The 23,206-nt window shown below is 37.5% G+C and overlaps 1 protein-coding gene across 2 annotated transcripts; it reads right to left on the bottom strand.

Annotated features, from left to right (window-relative positions):
- Positions 1–11,476: 11,476 nt before the first annotated feature.
- gpr63 (G protein-coupled receptor 63) lies at positions 11,477–22,185 on the bottom strand. Of its 2 annotated transcripts, XM_088089648.1 has the most exons (3): positions 21,927–22,185; positions 21,691–21,815; positions 11,477–15,024 (listed from the first exon to the last, which is right to left on the bottom strand). In XM_088089648.1, the coding sequence occupies exon 3, from the start codon at positions 14,907–14,909 to the stop codon at positions 13,692–13,694; it is 1,218 nt and encodes a 405-aa protein (XP_087945774.1). In that variant the 5' UTR covers positions 14,910–15,024; positions 21,691–21,815; positions 21,927–22,185; the 3' UTR covers positions 11,477–13,691. The 2 variants fall into 2 exon arrangements, with proteins under 2 accessions (XP_087945774.1, XP_042359585.2); XM_042503651.2 differs by having other exon boundaries at positions 21,691–22,185.
- Positions 22,186–23,206: the final 1,021 nt, after the last annotated feature.

Below are 23,206 nucleotides of genomic sequence, written 5' to 3'. Positions count from 1 at the left end.
GAAAATGTCCAAATTTGACATGTCCAAAAAACAGCTGAAAACCACTTAGTATAGCCTGTAGAGGCATGCTATAGTATACAGTGTTGAAAAAACATCCCAAAACCACCAAAAGACCCATAAAATAGCACATTGAAAAAATGACCAAAAGGCTATAGTATGGCGAAAATGTCCAAATCTGACATGTCCAAAAAACAGCTGAAAACACCTTAGCATAGCCTGTCGAGGCATGTTATAGTATACAGTGTTGAAAAAACACTGGACGCTGGCTGCAGGAATATGCTGCTAATCGTAGACTCTGTGCAGGCCAGTCAAGTTCCTTTGTGCCAAACTGGTAAAACCCATTTCTTTATGGACTCAGTTTGGTTAATGTTGGCATAGTCATGTTATAATAGGAAAGGGGTTTTCTAAAACCACTGCTGGAAGCACACTATTATGTAGACCAGGGACACTCAACTTGCTTTGCTTGGGGGCCACTTTTGTAAAATAATAGGAGGCCAGGGGCCAGGGGCCAGTCGCAGCAACCCCATACATGTTTTTAGAATTATAGGACATTTCTAGGATTTTTTTAGGACATTTTTAGGATTTTAGGACATTTCAAGGACTTTCGGATGTTTCCAGGATTTTTTAGAACATTTCCATGACTTAAGCATGTTTCTAGGATTTCAGGATGTTTCTAGGATTTTAGGACATTTCAAGGACTTTCGGTTGTTTCCAGGATTTTTTAGAACATTTCCATGACTTAAGCATGTTTCTAGGATTTCAGGATGTTTCTAGGATTTTAGGACATTTCTAGGACTTGGGACATTTCTTGGATTTAAGGATGTTTCTAGGATTTTAGGACATTTCTCGGCTTTGTTTACTGTGAATTAAAAAATGGGGGGTTAAACAAAACAACTGTCATAACAAGTGACAGTTACATGACATCTTTTAGCTTTAGGTTTGCTTTTCTTTTCTGAAACTTTAAAAGAGCAAATCTATGATTCAGAGTCTGAGCCAGTATTGTCTGCACATGGTTCTGGTGCCACCATAAATAACTGAGAGGAAGCATGTTTTCATTCACTGCTCAAGCCAACATTACCCCACTAAATATTTACATTGCAAATAATTGTGCGTTTCAGTATTAATGTTCTAAATATCAGCTCCTTTCATGTTTAAATGAATTAAGTGATCAAGCTTGTCTTTTTCTGTCGAGAGGTAATCTCTTAAAATTCTATGAAATCCCCTGACCAGCTTCACTTGGCGACATTATAGATGGAGGACTTAGCTAAAGGTTGTCAGAATTATAAATATTCTCCTCACTAAATTATGAACTTGAGCTGGTGTCTTTCTCCCGTGGATTTCTCACGTTTTAAACTCAATATCCTTCCATAAAGTGGAGCCTGACATGTGACTGCACCATGTGCCTTGTGGAGGCAGACACACTGTCTGCATCCTGGCAGAAGAAGAAGCTGGTGAGGAGAATATGCATGTGTGAGGTCATCATACACACAAGCACATGCTCCACATTGCCATGGAAACAAGCATCTCCTCACAGAGGCCGCATTCTTTTTTCTTTCTTTTTGCTTGCTGTTTTCCACCGAGGCCTCCGGGTTTGGCAAGTGAGAGATGTCAAATGAGGAATTTAATTCTAAAATGAGAGATTCAAAAACAGAGCCTCCTACTCTCAGAATATGATTCATACTGACACAAAACACTGATGCAAAATTTAAACCACGCGATCCCTTCAGACTATAGAAAAATAGACACACAGAGAACATACATAGCTCCGTGTTCTTTTTCCAAAATAGCATATACATATACCAACAAGTCCTCCAACACATACAGTCTCATATGTTGCTTTGTCCAACCCTGTACGATTTACAGGGGCAAATTAGTGCCATTAGGGAAAACACTCATAGGTGGACATCATCACATTATGTATTTAACATAATGTGAAATACTTCACATACTGTAAAATAACTGTGTTGACTTTTGGTTTCACATGGGACACACAGCAGTCTCCTGTGAGAAAGTCCTGCATGTTTTACCATTGTCACATTACTTAACGTAACTTCACGTACCTAATAACGTGGCAACTGGATTCAACATTAAGTGACATTTAATGTGACGTTACCAACATACATAAAATAACTCAACATTGACCTTTGGTCTGCACCTGATAAAAACAGCAGTCTCCAGGGAGAAAGTCCTGTCTGTTTTGTCATGATCTTTATACTTATTTAATGTAACATTATGTACTTAACGTAACTTGGCAGTATAATGTGACACTGTGTTACCTTTAGTACATAATGTAAAGTCACTTAGGTTTATAGCTAAATAACGGTGACCACAGGACACAAACTGCAGTCTCCTGGGTAAAAGTTCTGTGTTTTCTCATTCTCACACTTTTCTTAACATAATATTGCATACTTACCATAATGTGGCAACTAGATTTGATCGTAAGTGGCATTTAGTACATTATGTAACATGACATTACCTATGTGAGCAAGTTAAAATAACTCAGTGTTGACTTATGGTTTTACACGGGACACATTCTGTTTCATGGGTCAAAGTCCTGTGTGTTTTGTCACTTATTTGACTTATTTAACATAAAATGACCTGCTTAACGTAACATTTCATACTTAGCATAATGTGTCTGTATGATGTGACTCCTGACATTAAGTTACCTATGTACAAAACTTAAAACAGCGTTGACCTCTGGTCTGCAAGGGACAAGGACAGCTGTCTCCTGGGTGAAAGACCTGTGTGTTTTCTCATCCACAGATAATCTGATTAATCTGATGTTATTTACTTAATGTAACGTGGCAACTGGACTTGACATAAAGTGATATTTAGTGCATTAAGTATGTGACGTTACCTATGTGTGGAACTAAAAATGTTGACTTTTGATTTTATACGGGACACAAACAGTTGTCTCCTAAGTAAAACATCTGTGTTTTTGACCCATTCATCACCTGACCTCCTCCGTACACAGGCTTTATTGCTCTGACTCTCTTCTTTCTATGTCGCTTACTTCCTCCTTTGCTTCTATCATAACCTAATTACTACACACACTAGAGGTCACCTGCTACACTAAACATATATATTAATAAGCTGCTTGTATAAGTGACATATGGTGGTTTAAGTGGGTCAAGAAGACCCAATACTGCTGTGTATGAAAATCTGACAGCTGGTAAATACCAGGAGTGTATCAGGCTGATGATGCCACAGGCCACAGCTGTTTCAAGCATGGTGGAGGCATTTAAACTATACATATTAAAGATTATCAGCGTCAGTAGGAACCACTAGGCTTGGGGCTGAGAGACACAGACAGGGTCAGGCAGTCAGAAGATACTGAGGGACAGGCCTACACATCATTGCTTTTGGTCTTTTCATGAGATTTTAATGACAAAAACGGGGAAAAAAAGAATATCACCAGCACATCTCTGAAAATAGAAATGCTCAAATATATAAATGAAATATTGTATACATTTAAGAGTAAATCATTATGTTACCTCTGTATAGAGATGGTTGCTTTAGTGAGAACATGTTAGAATACCACAAATGGGTCCATTTTAATCACATTTGGCCCCCAGTGGGAATCAGCCATTAACGCTAGCATTGTTCATACAGGACCGGGTAAGTGGCTCATACAGGCAATATAATCCATGTTTATCCAGTCAATATAATTGATGTTGTTTATGTAAAAGCCCCTTTTAAAGTCACCTTTGTACACCAGGTACTAGGGATGGTGCATAGCAACAACATTATGTATACAAGTATTTTTAAAATGTTTGTCTTGACAAGCACAGTCCTTCTATTGATTCAAGAGCTAATAGACTATTGTTCAAGCAGTGCAATCTTACATTTTTCTTGACCTCTCATTACTGCCCTTGCAATTCAGTTTTGAAACTGCATGACTGTCACTACGGGCAACAAGAAGATGCCTCTCCAAACTGATAATATATTCCAAAGCATCTATATTTCATGGCATAAGGACATGAACTCACACTGAGGTTTAAAGATTCCCAAAAGCTACGCTTAAGGTTACCATCACATGCCAGTACTAGTTTCCATTAGAATTCAGAGGACATCAGTTTCACAGCACAGCAGGTGTGAAAGCGACAATCAGCTGCTTTTTGTGACACATCACAGCCTCAAGGGTTTGTTGTTATGTCTCATGTCATGTGGTTAAATTGGCTGTGTGTTGGGGGGTGGGGGGGGACAAGAGTCTCAGAAGGACATGAATTCTCTTTGAATGCCTGACTGTTTCTTGTAGAAAAAAAAAGAAAATATTCAGCAGGTAAAGCATATATTTTCTGGTAACAAAGTAATTATACTGTGACATTATTATGACACACAAAATTAAAAAAAATTATAATATATTTTACAATGACTATTTTGTGTGATACTATACTGGGAGTTTTTATATCGTACTGTGCTAACTTTCTTTGATATATTATACTATGGCTTTTTTGTGACAAAATGTGACTTTCCTATTTTAAACTATACTTTGACTTTTTTTTATAGTATACTGTATTTTGACTTTGTTATTGCATTATAGGCTATGACTTTTTTATTGAAATATTATACTGTGAATTTTCTATTTCATACTTAGCTTTGACATTTAAGTAACATAATGAATTTTATTATGAATTTTTTATGACTTCTTATACTGTGATTTTTTATGACATACTATACTATAACTTTTTGTGTAACATGTTATATTATGAGCACTATTAAAAAACTATATTATTACATTATATTACAGATTTTGTATGATGTACTATTGTATGACTTGATTTATGCTATTTTGGACGAAAAATTAAAAAAAAAAATTTAAGCTGTTTTGAATGACATGCTATACTATGACATTATGCTATGCTTTGGATGTCAAACTATAGTATGACTTTTTTCTGCAGTAATGGACAGCATACTATAGTATGATTTTTTTATGCTGTTTTGAACATCATACTATAGTATAAATCTTTATGAGCTGTTTTGGATGACATATTGTAAAATAATGTTTTTATGCTATTTTGAACAACATACCATAGCGTGACTTTTTCACGCAGTTTTGGACCAAATACCATATATGTCAAAATATAGCAAATTTTGACATGTCATATAAATGGCTGAAAACAAAATGTTATAGCATCTAGAGATGCGTCACAGTATGCAAAAATAGGCCAATACATGCCAAAAACCTTGTAATTTAGCCACTTTGGTAAAATGCCAATAGTGAAACACTGTATTCTAGCTGCAAGATCATTTTGCGGGTGACAAAATCGACATCCATTGTGGGAGAAGTAGTTTATGGTCATTGTACACTGTCTTAAAATAAAAGTCTATGTTGTTTTACAGTCATATGCCATTTAAGCTCTGGACCACATACTATACTATGACTTTTTCATGCTATTTTGAACGACACACTATAGTACAACATTTTATGCTCTTTTGAACGACCTACTATAGTATGACTTTTTTATGTTATTTTTAGAGACATCCTACAGAAAATTTTTATCTATTTTGAACAACATACTATAGAAGGACTTTTTTATGCAATTTTGGATGACATACTTTTTATCCAGTTCCAGACCACATACTATAGTATGACTTTTTCATGCTTTTTTCAATGACATACTATAATATGACTTTTTTTATGCGGTTTTGTATGACATACTGTAGTATGACTTTTGGACAACATTCTATGTTGTGAATTTTTTATGCTATTTTGGACGAGATACTATGAAATGACTTTTTTTATGCAGTTCTGGAGACATACCATAGTCTGACTTTTTTGCTGTTTTAAACAACATACTACAATATGACTTTTTTATGCAGTTTTGGACAACATACTTTAGTATGACTTCTTTTAGCAGTTTTAGAAGACATACTATGGTATGACTTTAGTATGTCGTCCAAAACGTCATAGTATATAGTATGACTTTTTTATGCTATTTTGGATGTTAAACTATAGTATGATTTTTGTATGCTATTTTGAATGACATACTATTTTGGATCATCCTGGATTTTTTTTTTTTTTTTTTTTAACATTTTAAGACTTACTGCACTATGACCTTTTTATGGCAGATTCTTTTTTATTCAAACATACCATACTATGATACTTTTACAACATCTTGACTGTGGCATTTTGTACTTTTTTTGTACATACTATATTATGACTTTTTTAGGACAAAATATACTATATATTTTATATTTTTTTATATTTTCACTCATAAAGCAACATAACATAACAACATGATATACATAGCATATTTAGCATACATTCTATAGCGACAGTTGCACTATTTTTTCACTTCATTTGACACACTATACTATGACTTTTTTATGACATACTTATGTATTACATATTTTTTCACTTTTTTCCCCAGTTTTTCCAAAATGCTATACTATGACTTTTTATGATACAGTTTACTGACATTTTTCTCACTTTTTTAAACAACATACTATAGTATTTTTTTCTTCCTTTTTTATGGCATACTATACGATTAGTTTTTTTTATGACATTGTACACAGTCGCATTTTTTTTCACTATTTATGTCATACAACACCGTCTTTTTTTACTTTTTACTAATTACTGTATTTTTATTTTACTTTTCATTTAAAAAAAATACTTTGACTTTTTTTTTTTTACTTTTTTGATATATTACACTATGACTATTTTATTTTAAATGAATGATATTCACATGAATATTAACGATTCATGAGTGGTACACACAGTTGAATAACCACAAGTGCCTCTTTGACTTTGTCTCACCTCCTTAGGTGAACATCACTCCACCCACTGTCACCACACACCCTTCTGAGACATCTGCAAGTTCCTGTTGCTTAGTAATAGTCTTCAGTGCCATGATTAAAGTGAGCTTCAAAGCTCTGGGTACGCTCATTACTCAGTGCTGGCTGCATAATGAATCCCAGGGAGGAATCTGATTAAGAACGCCATCCTTAATAATCACTAGTCTGGAGCGAATCAAACTAGACTTGTCATTGGGAGTATCTGTAACTGACCAGCTGCTGAGTGTCACAGAGGTCACTGAAGGTCTCACCAGTCAAAAACCTACTTGAAAAACAACCTGCTGACCTTTTCTGGATGGGCGGTGTTTTCCACATGATGCTACAAGCTGCCAGCAACCTCATTTGCTCCTTTCATGTGTCACAGTCCACGCAGATTAGCGTCTCTTTGATGTGTCTGACATTAAAGGTGGGCTGCTTTGAAAGCTGCTTTACTTCAAATTAAATGTTGACTTACAAATATATTCATTACTCATGCAACATGAGCAGGTAGCTGTGTCTGCAGGTAACCTATTAGACTATGGCACATTTACATTTGTAATTTATAAAGATCAAGTTTTGAAATTTTCATTATATTAAGAATATTTTGACAGCTTTACATTAGACAGCAATTTTAGAAGGTGCACTGAAGTCGTCATATCACTCTTTTCGAAACCAAACAAAAACAGTGATTTACCATCCCAATAACACAAATGAACGAACTGATTGAAGCACTGGGAGACAAGCAGCTCCCATGTTCAGCAATGTAAAATTACTGATTTTGTCAATGGAGTCTGGTGGTTTTGACCAGAGCACAAATGGGAACTAAAGCTATAAGTGGCTTCGTTGTTGGAACAGTCTAACTGTAAAGTGGTGAAAATATTCTCAATATAGTGCACACCAAAACTTTAATATATAAGGTGGGACTTTTTTAAGTGGCTATGGTATGTTTTGTTGCTGGCCCTCATCCACAGCAGTACATTGCTTAGCTTCTGTGTCAGTATTCCAGCCTGCTTCTCCAAACAGGGGGCATGCCAATTGATATGTACTGTAGGTAATACACTGACTATGAATAAATAACCCATTCAACCTCACTTCAAAAATTCCAAACTATCCCTTTAATTATATTATTTTAATATACGTATAAATACATCCAAGGTTTTTTTTTCTTTCCTTTTCTACAAATATCAGTGGATACCAGCTGTGACATTTGCCTCCTGAAACATTCTAACAAACAAAAGAAAAATTGTGTTTGCTAATGAAGATGCTTTTCTCATTTTTAAAATTAGACTGCACTTTTATTTGAACAAAGAGTGTTTTTTGTGTAGTTCTCCAAGATTAACTAGAATGTATGTGTACCAGAGTCAAACTCAATGAAGTGAACAGCCATCAATGCCGAATGTAGAGCTCAGTCACAAAGCCTCTGATTGTAGCTTGTGGGTCTGTGGATTATTCACATAGTAACAGGCACAGTGTTTCTGGAAGCACACACTGCTGTTTCAAATGTTGTTTTCAAGGCCTTGAGCTCCACACATAGACTTCCATTTACAATCATCAAACTGAGGCACAAATCTCAGACAGTTTCATTCTCAGTCTAAACAAAAACTAACCTGCACGCCATGGGTAGATGATATTAAGGGATGTGTTCTTTTTTTCACAATTACAGTGAACTTACCCTATATACATATACATACATATAAACATACACACACACACACACACACATATATATATATATATACTGTATATATAGACATACCTGGTGGCCTTGCACCCATGGGTTCACTTTGCCTGGCTGAAAAAAATATAATACACCTTTAATTTGATTCAATTCTAACTCGGTGATGCAAGACATCGCAAACATAAATCCAAGCAAACAGAACAGTGAGACTGTAAACAGAGCTGAGGCTGGTTGTCAGGCACAGCAGCTGATACAGCTCCCTGGCATTTCTGTTATCGGCTGCATTGCACAACACACCGTTGACTGAAGCATACGACTGGCAGGCCTGTTCAAAATCAAAGCAGGCTTGGGAAAAAAAATAAATAAATAATCGTATGGAAAGAGGAGCAATGCATGAATGCACAACAGGTTTACGTCGCCCCCGCGAATGTACTCAGTAGAGACTATGACAGGAAGTGGAGTCCCTGAGTGGAAAGAATAGACACAGGTGACGCAGTGGAAGAAGGATAATTAACGCAGATCTCGCACCGAGGCATCACATACACACACTGCGCTCCCACACGTGACACTGTACACATCAAATAATGTATTTACATGCACAGAGCATCGCTATTATACCTCAGTCATCATCATAAGCAATGGTATGTTAATGGTATGTGAATCCAACGGTCTCATGTCTTACTGTAACTATGAATTATAAACAGGATGACGTGTTAACAAGCTTCAGAATCCCTGCTTATAAGCACTAAGTTGCCCACAGATTTACGTATCCAGGATAACGTGATATTGACATTTAGGTAAACACATCCACTGCTGTATGGAAGATGCACTGAGGACACACGCTTATGCAAGATAAACATTTGCCTGTTACATAGTTTAGGTTATGGGTTATTATACTAGCTGAAGGTAGGAGACATTCTTTGTCCTGACCTTGAGGAGCTTTTTCAGCGCTATTATTCACCTGAAAAACCACCACTTCATTCAAGCAAGCTGTAAAAGAAGGTACACAATGTCTATTTAACACAATGAATTGGTGGTAAAAAATATATTAAGTTTTACTTTCTATAAATGTCATATCACAAGATTCTTTGGAAGTAGAAGTCACTGACATATGACGTAAGAAAAGCACAGGTATGAATAATCAAATAAATATATTATTAACTATTACTAATATTTTTAGACAGCAGAGAAAAAACAGAAAAGTTTGCAAGATTACAGAAGGCAATACAAGACATAGAGGGTAGATATGTGTAAGAGAGAAATCAACAATTACAATGACTTGAGAGTTGTAGATTTCTGTAGGCTAAAATGTAATTGTTGCTTAACTTTGTAGAAATGCTAATAGCAAGGGCTGTACATATTCAAGAATCTGAGAAAATGGGTAGTAAACCACAGATCAATGGGTCATTATTTTGGGGGGAAAAAAACAAAACAACAACTCAATTGCATTGAGTGAGTAAAGCTAGTGGAACGGCACCCAACCTTCACCCCATTACCTCAACAAAGAATGACTGATTGATCCACAAACCAAGAAAAGACCCACTTAAGACAGTTTACCAAGGTAAGAAATGTCTATTCCTTTATTACATTCAACAGTACAGTACACTGAAATTGCACATTTTCACCAGATATAGCAGCATTCTGACTGGCAAATGGACTAATTAATAGGCACATCCAAAACATTTAAATAGAAATACACACGTCCAAAATGTGTCCTGGCCACTTTCTGACCATATTCAATTTCCATTTAAGCTATTAATTTACATGCCTCATAAAACAAATTCTACGTAGCTAAAACATACCATCCTTTCCCCGTGACTTGTGATTCCAGTGGCAAGAAAAGACGTACGGTCAAGTCAAACCCAGCAGCGCCTGTCTTTAAAGTACAATATTAAAGGAAAAATTCACCCGTTTATACTCTCACACAGTGTGTGCCATTCAGTGCTTTCCAGGAGTTACAAAAGTGTTGTAAATTCCTTCAGTCAACTACTTCACTTTACTTACTTTTACTTTTTTACCCAGAATGGCATTGCATCACCCTCAAAGAAGTTTGTACTTGTACTGGGTTGAGTAGGTGGACAAAGAGACAGAGCTATAGTGATAGGATAAAAGCAACACACTCCATTTATCCAAGGTTGTACTCTCAGCTAGAAATGTCTCGTTGCTGCACTGCATTCTGGTCGACTGAGTAGAGCCAGTTATCAAATTTAAATACCTTTTTCGAACAAAAGCAATGTCTTTGTAGAACCAGGTATTAAAAAGGATCAAGTATCAAAAGCTGGCACCAGATATTTGGACAGATTTCTATTGTTGTTGACTTGGACCAGATAGTTCCTGACTTCAGTAATAATTTTACCAATTTTTCAGCCCAGTCACCAGAATAAAATGTTGGCATAGGACGTTACATATGTATGTTTCATATGTATCAAACTACCCCATATGTATCATATCAACATTTCTTAAGTGACAAGTCCACCACAACAATCGGTTACGTGTATATGAGCTAACGGCGTAACAGATGGCCAACGGCTGCAGCAGAAAGACCACCTTTTGAGACAATCAAACAACAGAAGTGAGTATTATTTAACAACCCTATGGAAAATTTCCAACCCTGTTTGTTACAAAAAAACGGGTATTTTTAACAACACGTTGGGTGATTTCTAACCCTGCTTGTTACAACAAAACTGGGTATTTTTTAACTACAGGGTGGGACATTTCCAGTTAAGCTTGTTGTAAGAAAACTGGCGATATTTTAACAACATGTCAGAACATTTTCAGCTATGCTTGTTATGACAAAACTGGGTATCTTTTAAATAAATTTTAGGACATTTCCAGCTGTGCTTTTGACGCAACCGGGTATTTCTGAACGACACATTGAGACTTTTTCAGCCATGCTTGTGACAAAATCTGGCATTTTTTTAACGATATCTCAGGACATTTCCATCCAAATTTGTTGCAACAAAACAGGGTATTTTTTAATGATATGTTGGGTTATTTCCAGCCGTTTTTGTTGCAGCATCTTTTTTTTGACAAGATAGTAGGGGGGCAACATGCAGAAGAAGGCTACAGGTTGGACTTTAACCCAGGCTGTGCTGCTGCTAAGGACTCAGCCGACATGGGGCACAGGCTTTACCAGGTAAGCTACCAAAATGGCCCAAAACCAGATATTTTTAATGACAAATTTTAAGCCATGTTTGTGGCAACAAAACCGGGTATTTTTAGTCAAATCATGTTTATTTCCCTAAATCTAACCAAGCAGTTTTTGTGCTTAAACCAAACACGCTAACCATAGTGTTGTCAAAACATAGAACGGAAAAATTAAACGTGACGACGGGTTATGTTTCAACATACAGTATATGCCACATAGAAAACTGATAAATTTAACATTTCAAACATACAAATGTAGCATATCCCTGCTTTGCAGAAATGTACAATGCCAACATTTATACTGGCAGCTGGGTTGCAGTTTTTTATTTTATTTGAGCAAAAAACTTGTATGGTTGGTTCTGTTTAGACAACAATTAACATTAAATAATGTTGGTATTAAAAATAAAACATACTTCTAAAGCTGTTGTTGGTGGAGATGAGTGTCTCTGCCTCTTCTGTAAAAAGTGTTTTTTTTCTGTATGCTTATTTATCTACAATACCTAAATCAAAGACAAGTGTACCTGTTGTTAAGTCGGTCTGCTATTTGAGACTGAGACAACTCAGCCAACACAGCCTTCCTTCACTTGGTACTTCTTTATATACGATGACCTGAAAAATCTCCAAACACTCGAGGTCAACTGGACTTTCAGTGTAGATACAAGCTCAACATCTGCATCAGAATTCAAGTCTTAAACATATAAACTAATTTTCTAAATGACCTGCAGCCAACTAGAACTCAAATTATATAAAGCATGGTACTTTCGGTACAGCCACTATGTTTTTCCCCTTCAAAATGGGAAGCAAATGCTTATTACAGCTGATCACAATGAGAGAAATGAAAATTGAAGGTTTTAACAGTGATAAAGCCTAACTGATTAGATGCAAAAACATCTTACACACGATGAGTCCAGTTGCCTTGACTTATTTGATATCCCATACCCCGACTGCTGACAAACCTCAGAGCAACTGATAAGTCAGCCAGACATCAGCACTGCATTAAAACACTGCAGGGGCTTCAATGCACAGGAAATACCACCACATCCTGCAAAAAGTATACCTCAACTCAACTCTTCCAATGTCGTCTAGCAATGCACAGGCGAAATCAAGTATGTCACACACTCTGGTAGATTATTCTGTTACGAGAGCAATTTACCATTTACCTCACAGTTGCCAACATAGAGGAAAAAAACTATGGACAAATAAAATTTCCAGAGTAGGGCTAGGTACTTAACTTAAATGCCTTTTAGTACAGACTATACTGTGACTGCCGTACCTTTCTGTCAAGTACCAACAGCTGACACTGAATGACTGGTCAGCCACCCCAAAAAAATGTAATTTAGAATATCAAAAACATACCAATATACATCATCATTTTGCCAATTTACTGTTGTATTTTACTAACATTTGAGAAATTTGGCTTCTTTTATGAAAAATATTTTAAAAAAGGGATGGTAAGAAATCATGTTTATATTCCTAAGGTAAGGTGTCGAGAACATACATGTAATGTATCTGTTAATTTTAAACAATAGTGTCGTCAAAAATATTAATTTAGCAATATTGATTCTGTGTATTTGTAGTAGTCCCAAGAACCCAAGAAAAGTTGTTGTTGTCATACCCTAAGTATACTTAACTTATTATTGAAAGATTTATTTGGATGCCCTAAATTTGAATTTTTCTCCTTATGGTGTAAAGAAAGGCATCAAATGGATATTTTTTAAGGAATTTTATAAAAGTTAGAAACTCCAGTAAACTATAAGCAATACAGAGCCCTATTCCAGTTGTTCAATAAGTTATAAAATCCTATCTCATGATATCATTTACTGTGATGCACAGGTGTTTTGTACTGCTGAGCCTTTAAACTCATAGATGTTTAACACAAAGTGGACTTCCTGGTTTACATTTCATTTTTTCACTGGTAACTGTAGCAACACACCCCCACCACTGCAGCCCCTTTTCTTTTTTTAATGCAGTGCTGTTTTCATTCTGCCAAGAGAAGTGCACCATCAGACAACCAAGCAGACCCAGAACTGCAAGGTACATTATGTGAAGATGTGTTTCTAACAGTGTTGAAGTGTTTGAGACTTTTACTTCAGACCACAGCGCGATGCTCTCCACACACATACACCGCACTTGGCTGTATGCGCCTCTTAGTGTTGCCTGGCAGCTGAGGAAGAAACTTGAAGTACTTGGGCATCAGATCAAGGCAGGCGTCGCGGAACTTCTTGATCCGCCAGTAGTAAATGAGAGGGTTGAGGGCTGACTTGAGGTAGCACAACCACAGGACCCACGTGCTGATTTGAAAAAAGCTGTCTTTGTGGTAGAAGCCGTCGCTGAAGGTAGCTACCAGACTGTAGGCAGTGAAGGGTGCCCAGCACACTGTAAACACAGAGAAGAGGATGAGGATGGTGGTGAAGGCACGGGTCTTGAAGCTCATGTCTATGTTCATTTGAAAGGGCCTCTGAAGGCTCAGCAGGCCCAGTTTGCTGGCCTGGCTCAGACAGATGCTGTCTGGGTGGCTATGGATGCGGATGGCATTATGACGAATGGTGTTCAGGATCCCCATAAATGTGTACAGCATGACCATGAAAGGTAGGAAGAAGAAGACTAGCAATAGTATCAATACATAGGTGTGGTATCCAGGCTCAACGCTGTAGCCAAATACGCACTGAGGGGCCCTAGGAGGGATCTGGAGGGGAGGGGAACCAACAGCCAAGGGAAAAGAAAAAATGAAAGAGAGTCCCCACGTGACCACAATGAGCACTTTAGCTCTTTGTGGGCTCAGCTTATCTTGCTTCTGGACGATGATAAGAAAGCGGTCTATGCTTATTATAAGCAGTATAGCCACACCCTCCATCACAAAGAACCAAAAGAGCATGGCCGAAACACGACAGAAAACGTCTCCGAAAATCCAGTGGGTGGTCACGACAGTAACCAGAGCGAAGGGCATGTTCAGGATGGCCAGCATCATATCTGCAAAAGCAAGGCTCGCCAACAGGATGTTGATGGCTGAGCGCATGGCTGATCTCTGGTAGACCATCAGGCACACCACTACATTTCCCAGAAGAGCGAGAAGAAGGATGGCGACCATGACGAAGCAGAAGAAGATCTGCAGAGGTAGGCCGACGCCTTGCAGGCTGTCTGGGGCCTCAGCTGTCGGCGTAACCGGCTCCGAGGGCGACCGGGAGCCCATGGAGATGTTCTCCATCGACGGCCTCTCGGAAAGGTTCAGCAGCCCCGTAACGAGGCAGCAGAGACTGGCGTTAATGTCCCCTGCCACTGGAAGGGGAACTGTAGTGGAGTGAACCATTCTTCCCCAGGGTGAACAGGCATCGTTGCTGGTGAGCTCACGCTGAACATGATGCCACAAGTGCAGATGCTCCAAGCTCGACGCGACATGGCAGCGTCTTCATGGTTGCCAGAACCTAAAATGTACACAAAAATGTAATGAATTCCAAGTAAATCAAAACGGGCACCTTAAACTCAGACTACCCTCCACAGTGGGCACCAAAGATAGGTCTCACCACTTCAGTATCTGACCAAATGTCTCCTCTTCTGTTCCTGAAATATGGCTTTGAGTAATGGCCAGAAAGCTGTTTTTTTTTTTTTGCTGAACATCGTTGATGTCACAGTAAAGTTGACCTCAGACTTTTTGGAAATGTCATCATCATTTTATCCTATTAGACATCTGTGTGAAATTCTGGAATTTAGCGTACAAATGGTTAAGTTATGGCCAATAACACAGTACGTAAGGTAACAGTGATCTGGACCTTTGACCACAAAATTCTTATCAGTTCATCATTGAGTCCACGTGGGTGTTTGTGCCAAATATAAGGAAATTCTCGCAATGCTTTCTTGTGTTCATGAGAATTAGATTGGTCAGATCACAGTGACCTTGACCTTTGACTTTTGACTACCAAAACTGACTCAGTTCATCCTTGACTCCATATTTATATTTTATTATATTCAATACTTTTTGGGCATTTTTTCACCTTTATTGACAGGACAGCTATAGACAGACAGGAAATGTGGATGACAAGAAAAAGGAATGACATGCAGCAAAGGGGCGCAGGTTGGAATCGAACCCCTGCTGCTGTAGAGACTTCAGCCTATATTGGCCACACACAGTCCTTAAGATCACATGCGAGTGAGAGTCTTCAAAGTGAGAGTCTGTGCAAAATTTGAAAAAAAATGAAAAAATGACAAAATTTGGACAGATGGACAGATGGAGAACCTGAAAACATAATACCTCCTGTCTCAGCTGTTGCTGGCGTGGAGGCATAAAAGTGATTTCCATAGAATTTCCCATGGAGTAGTAATGACAGTAAGCCTGTAATCCATTCAGGGTTCTATGCCTGCATCTTCCCAATTAATTCACACCACCGTGATCACTCTTTAACCTGCAGAGTCTACCAGAAGCAGACAAATTATTCATACTGAAACTAAAAGCAGTATTTGGATGCGAACATAGTTTCAAGGTGTTTGGATTTGCATTACAGCAATTTCCAGCTGATTTATATGCAAACTACTTTCCTTCCTATAACAGAGGCCAATCAAAATTTGTTCAACTTCCAATTTTGTACGACTCACTGCATGACGGATTCAATTACAATGTTGTGATTAAAAATAAAATGAACCGTGGAACTTGCACACCAAAGTCTTCCTTCCTTTCTGCCGAATTCTCCACGAACCCTACATCAGAAAATGTGTGTCGGCTGATATTTTATGACCTTAAAAGTTATACCATGCAGGATTTTCCTACACAAAACAATGTATAGACTCATAGAAAAGTATTCTCTCTCAGCTGTCTCCCTGCACTCAGCCTGTATTTTCTTATTTTGCTGTGTTCTGGATGTTCCTACACACAGTCCTCACCCGAGGCCGGGACTTTATAAAAAGGTGTCGATTAGGTGCTAGACTGTCAATAGCATGCATCCAAGAGGAGATAATGAAAATCTAGGACAAAGCAAGGCCAAATGCTGAGCGAACAAAGCTGGAGTTGGCTTTCACTTTTACTGCAATACCGTTTATAAACAGCAGCTAGCAATTCCTGCAAAGTATGTCTTTAAATAAAGTTAATCTAAGATTTGGAAATTAATTTAAATGCTACAGTAATGCTAAGAAATAGTTCAACATTGTTGGATACTTTGTAATTGAGTGAGAGTGATAACAATTAGTCCAATCTTATGTCTGTGAACACAAAGATGAACCACAATAAATCATTTTAGAGGGAATTTGTGCAGTGGAACTATTTCTTGGCAAACAACAGCCAGGTCCAACGTCTGTGCACCGCTTCTTGTCATCACTGTGAGGTTGCCAGTTTTGCTACCATGGCGCCTGAACAGAGACCTAATGAGAACCTGTGTTCCCTAGCTATATTGACCCAGAACAGAAATGCTGGTCGGATGAAGACACTGCAGTTCATCAAGAAATAATAACATTCCTGTTTGTGTAAATTACTGAGGTACAATGTGATCTTTCGAGGTGTTGGTAACATATTTTTTTACAGCTGAGTATCATTACTCAATGCCTCAAGGTATCGACGCCCAGTACCAACTAGTACTGAAACTTCTCCAGTCAAACTATTCAATACATTTTGTACCAAGATCTAAAACAAAAAAAATAGCATTTTATAGTTCTGTCAGCATTTTGTGATTTTAGATACAACTAGGGCTTGGTACTAGCCCTCAATACCTTTAATGAGGATCACAATGGAAATACCTCAGTGCCAAGTAGTATCAAATATAAATATTATAAATAATTAGTATAAATATTTGATCCTGTTCAAACCTAGATCTGAAAAAAAAGTTTTGCAGCCAGTCTCTGCGAGAGTTCTTTGATTTAATGCTGCATGTGGCCCACTAACGCAGGAGCTACAACCCATACAATCTGTGGTGTGGTGACGTCGAGAGGGGTGTATTTCATGGAATTGGAAATTCCAATGGGAATTATGGGTGCCGAGATGCCACCAAAAAGGTAACAAATGAAGAATTCTATTGGTAACAGTATAATTTAAGGGCATTTGTCCTGGTGCTGGGATCATAATTTAAACAATACCCAACTAAACTAGGGCTGGGTATTAGTACTTGATACGTAAGATGTCTACCAAAGTAATCTAGTAAGAGTAGTATTAAACTTCTATGGTCAAACAGCACCTGCTGATCATTTTCTCATTTCTCATTGCTCTTTCTCCCTCCTCCGTTCCAGTCTTTATACAAAGCCAGGCTAACCTTGCCCTGGCAACAGCTCTGTGCTGAACACCCAGATATGACAGTGCTATAAATCTCCATCTCAGAAAGAAAGAGAATAGTGTTTTTTTTTCCCAAAATGCAAACAAACCCTGTTAAAGTGCTTTTTTTTAAACGGTTGCCAGTAACCACCAGCCAGTGTTCAACTGGGGACAAATCAAATACTGCAATAAAAGGCCCTTATCACTTGTATAAACATTGGACGCTGTTATGTCAGACTGCCTGGTATCATTTACAATGGCTAAGCCGCAAGTGTGCTAACGAAAAGAGTCAGTTTGTAAAAAGTAAATTATTCGTTTGCACATAAACTAAGGTTTTTTTCATTCATTTGTAGTCCCGTGCGGGTGTAAACATCAAGCAATTACAGGCAATTACAATGAGAACAGTGCAAGCCTGCCTTTTATGTATCCACATTAAGTTGCTGCATTGATACTGAATATGTGGCCATTCAGCAGAAAGCGTTATCTCATGACAGCAAGACAGTCACAAGAGAAAAGGCTGTAGTACCTTAAAGTAGTAGTTAAACAGGCTTGCGGCAGTGAAGCCGGGAATACTTTGCTTTATTCATATGATGATGACAAGGGCATTATCTGCTGCAATTACCCACCGCTCCATCACAATGAAGACCTGGTGAATGAGGGTGAACAAGAAAATGATTCAATTTTGGCCATCTTCCTGCTACAATTCACCTCCCAACAATACACAGCATATTTTCTAAAAGGATCTTGTGGATCACAATGCTCAACATCTGCTGCAGCAGTCTACCTCTACAAAGGAAGGTAATATATCATCTCTTTCCCTTCCTTTAGGAGTGTACTGACCTAAAATGTTAAAATAGCCACTTCAGCCTCAAAGCAATCAAGTAAACCTGCAGTAAAAAAACGGATGATCAGGTGCTTGACGTTCATCTAAAAGATATAGAAGTTGTTCAAATATTGTATGTGGCAATTATGTAACGGAGCATTGCAGCGAGTGTGCGCTGAGAGCTTTTCAGCCACATCTTGTTACCTTGAATTGCAAAGAAGTACAATCAGCAGACAAAAGGTGTGCTGGAAACCTGCCTTGTAAGTCTAAAGTGGTAAGATTTACTAGTTTATGTCAATAACAACCTCTCAGATTATACATTATTATACATTATTATTATGGAAGCAAATAAAGGTCGAGATGAATGGAATTTATAAACAACTACATACCTAATTGTGAATCTAGGAAGACCCCTTTTTTTCACAATTTAATGTATTTCCTGAAAAGAAAAGAAAGTCTTGTTTGTCTCTGCCTTAACAATGAACTAGATTACTGATGTTCTGTTGACTAATGCAAAACAGGCAAAACTAAGAGACTGAGCAAAATATCAAATTTAATGCCTTAACCTTTGATACCCGTGCCAACTGGCTTGATGTATCTCAAAAATATAAATAAAAGGCAATGTAGAATGACCCAAAAATTAGCAAATAAAATTGCATAGAATTTGTGAAAAAAGATTATAAGAAAATGACTTGAAGAAAAAGAAAGTAAAATGAAGAAGAAAAAAAAACAAATAAGATAACAGATAATAACAAATAATAATAATTCAGTAAATAATGTTAAATATATTATTATAAATATAGTTTTTGGACATTTTTTTGGACCCCTAGCTTCTCAGAAAAAGATTTTCCAAATCAACTAATATCTTGCGATTTGAGGAGCAGTTCTTGGAAAGTCACCCGTTGCCTTTTTTCCCGTGTTTTTTTTTTTTTTTTTAAAGGTTTTAGTAGTTGGGAACATGTGGGAAAGCAGGACAAGAAAAATAATTACAATCGAGGTTTCAAAGGGTTAAAGAAAGGTTAGCTATTCACTCCAGCGAGGCAGGTGAGGCCCTGCGAATGAACAGAATAACGTCATCCCTACAGTCTGGTTTAAGACAGGCTTTATCCATTGTGTTGGAATTTATTTCAACGAATTGCATTAGAATTGCATGTTAGATCAGATTCCTTCACAGATCTTTTTCTCTCAAAGAGTGACAGCCCTTGACTGAATATTTAAAGTTTTACTCATTTAAAATAATACGTTTTCATTCAACTTAATATTTGAAATTGCGCTCTTGATTTTTGCTTTCAGATTTTTAATGAATCAAATATCACTTGAACATTTGAATTCTCTGCTTCACGTGGCTTTTTAGATAGCATCCTAATCATCAGAATAATGTACATTTTCTGCAAACCACAAATATTTTATTATGTAATGGAACATGTTGAACTTTACATTTCAAAAATGCTGTGGTTAACATGTGGCTAGGCTTGGGCACAAAGCCCACTTCCTTCTGGTTAGGAAAACATCATGTTTTGGCTAAAAATGCCCAGTTTTGGGGGCGCAGCCCCCCTATAAGAGCAGTGATGTCTCTGTTTAATCAACTGCTTTTCGTGGCAACTAAAACAACCGCAAAAAAACAACCCCAAAACATCAACACCAACGTGGCCTAAAAGTTGCTGGCAATGCAGCCACTGGTCACTTAAAAAAACACTCACAGCTGGGAAAAATAAACAAACACTGGAAACACATTAACAAACTATCTTTATAAAATCCAAATTTGGGGACTAAAAAGTTGGAACAAAATGGTGATGGGTCTCTAAAAACACACATCTGGGGGCTAAAGGCCACAAAAAATACAGCCACAAGATGCTTAAATGTACCCACATTTGGGAGCTAAAAAAGCTGTTGCTACAACAAGCTGTTTTGTTGTTTGCTTGTCCGGAAAAGTGGCCTGCAGCATCCCCTCCACCTCCTCATTAAAAAAGGCGGCTCATATTTTACATCACTTTAGAAACATTGACACGATAAGTGGGAAACGTGCAAATGCAACATATTCATGGTGTGCAGAAATGTACAATACCAACATTTTCTTCTGGCAACTTGGACCAAAAATCATCAAATGAATTTGAGCTACTTTTTTCCCGCGAATACTAAACACTCAAAGTACTGAATTTCTGTTAAGATTTACTTAAAGCCGCGTTTTTCCGACTGCAAAACTGCAAAACATTCTGGAAATTTCAAACCAGGTAAATTTAGGGAGAAGATTTTTAAAGTAAATTAAACTTTGAATTTGGTATATAGATGCTATAAGATTCTGATTATAAGATGTGGCAATTAAATGATATTTTGGATAAAACAAGTAACGTAAAACTCCATGTAGGGAAATTTGTTATAAATTGTTATCATTACATTTATTTTGTTGTAATTTGCGTTTGCGCCAAGCTTGGCATTTGTTTGCTTTTTGTACTAAGTTTGGTTTGTATTGTTATTCATAAAACATATAAATCAGTGCATTTTTTTCTGCGTGTAAGAGATTGTCCAGCAAGCGGCCATTTGTTAGACTCATGATGGTGGTGTCACAAGGGGAGAGTTTCAGATTGTATTATATTCACAAGGCAAATCGCACCGAAACATTTCCAACAACTGATCTGTGAGAAAAACTCAAAGCTGTCTGCAAAATTGACTCAGATGTTGGGAAAATCAATGCACCTCATCCACACCAGGGCTTTCACTTCATCGACCTCCAATCAGAGCAATTCAGGCTAACCCCAGCAGCCCGCTGCTCGCCGTTTACAATGAGCGCAATCGCTTATTTTGAAGCGATTCAGGAATTTATACAGCCTCCGCTGTTCCGTTGTTATGCCACCAAAATGGTTGAGACGACAAACAGTGATTCATGGAGAGAGTCCATGGAGAGTTGCATCTCTATGGAGGACGAGAGCAGTGGGTGTTTGTAGCAGAGAGACAACATTTACGCCTTAATTTCGGGATTTAGCCAACACATGTGATGAATAATATATCATTATGTTGTTGACAGACACTGTCTGGTATTACCTGCTTCATTCTCCCATGTTGAAGCTCAGCAGCGGTGAAGTGATCAGCTCAGACCTCCAAATGGTGCATCTCGCCGCCCAAAACGCTTTCTCCTCCGCGCAGAAGACAACACTTTTAACAGCTTTCTGCCAAACGAGTAAGCAAGAGGTGCTTTTTTGGGGGGGAAAAAATATAGGCCCTTTGGCCGTGTTCTTGTTTTTTAGCAAACAGTGCGACAGCCTGTGATGAACGTTTACCTACACAACTGGAGTTCAGAGTAAAATCCGCATTTGGTCAGTCTCGCTTTGTTTGCAGAGGCGCACGAGCGACACCGCATTGACTATCCACGTTTTTATCGCGCGAGGACGTGCGACGCTTCTTTTTTCATCCTTTTTCTTTCATACAGATGTGAGATGTTCGCGGCCCCTCCTCCGGCACCGAGAGTATCAGGCTATGTACTGTATGTAGCCCGAATTATCACCACACTGTTAACAAACTACACTGTCTGCTACATGCGGAAAGACACCGGGAGTAAACAAACACCACTTCCTGTCTGAACTTCCAAAATAAGAAAGCGATATGGTACAACATTTATGTGTAAAATTGCTCTCAAAAAACGTAAATTTGCAATTTCTGCAATTTTTTAAGGCTATAATGTCATTTAAAAAGGTACTAGATATACTTTTACAAGGGCAAGAAACAGGAAAGCAGCCTACTGAAAAGTTGGGATTTAAAGGTCTTGTGTGTTGAATTTAGTGGCATCTAGTGGTGAGGATGCGGAACTGACATTTCCCGCCGTATGCCGGGCATATATGTTAAATGTAATAGATAAATATTTCATTAAATGTTCAATACTCTCCATAGGAATCAGGCTACATATCAGTGTTGAAAAGGGTTTAGCAACATAATGTAGAAAGATTTGTTTCTAATTATTGAAAATGTAGTATATATCATAGGTATCATAGGTATGCATTAGCATTGTGTGTGTGTATATATATATATATATGTTTGTAAAATTCTTGCTACAGTTCTAGCATGAATCGTTGGCAACGTAATGGTTACTTAAATTAAAGCATTAAGTAGAGTTAAGTATTAGAGTACAAAAACGTCTTCTCAGAGTAACAGTTGCATATGTTCAAAACGAAAGGGACAGTGTAGCAAGGATTTAATACTTCTGACGAAAAGTGCCATTAAAGACTAGACTGGATTATTATCATCATCATCATCTTCATCATCATCATCATTATTATTATTATTATCTCTTAGAGTGAGAGTGAACTTAATTTAGGTTAAATACACTGAAAAAAATAAAACTAAAAATGTACAGCAGAAAGGAGTTCAATCACACTTAAATACTTCTAGCTTTTATTTTTAGAAGTTCTCAACACACACACAACACATTTTTTAAATTATTTGTGTCTTTGTTTTTAATTATCTATGCGCTGTAGTTGCAGCTTAATTTTGTATTATATGAACTGCCATGATTTCACTCAGCATGTAATTCAGCATTCAAAGCATTGTCTTATTTTGAAGACAC

The sequence above is a fragment of the Plectropomus leopardus genome, chromosome 16 (assembly GCF_026936395.1).
Source record: "Plectropomus leopardus strain MGB_pleo_1.0 chromosome 16, ASM2693639v1, whole genome shotgun sequence".
Classification (NCBI taxonomy): Eukaryota; Metazoa; Chordata; class Actinopteri; order Perciformes; family Serranidae; genus Plectropomus; species Plectropomus leopardus.
Note: the sequence above shows the minus strand (reverse complement) of the source record. Positions and strands in the feature narration are given on the sequence as shown.

What these genes read in the sequence shown, in the direction of transcription:
- gpr63 (XM_042503651.2), bottom strand. Translation starts at nt 14,909, where the DNA reads ATGGTTCACTCCACTACAGTTCCCCTTCCAGTGGCAGGGGACATTAAC.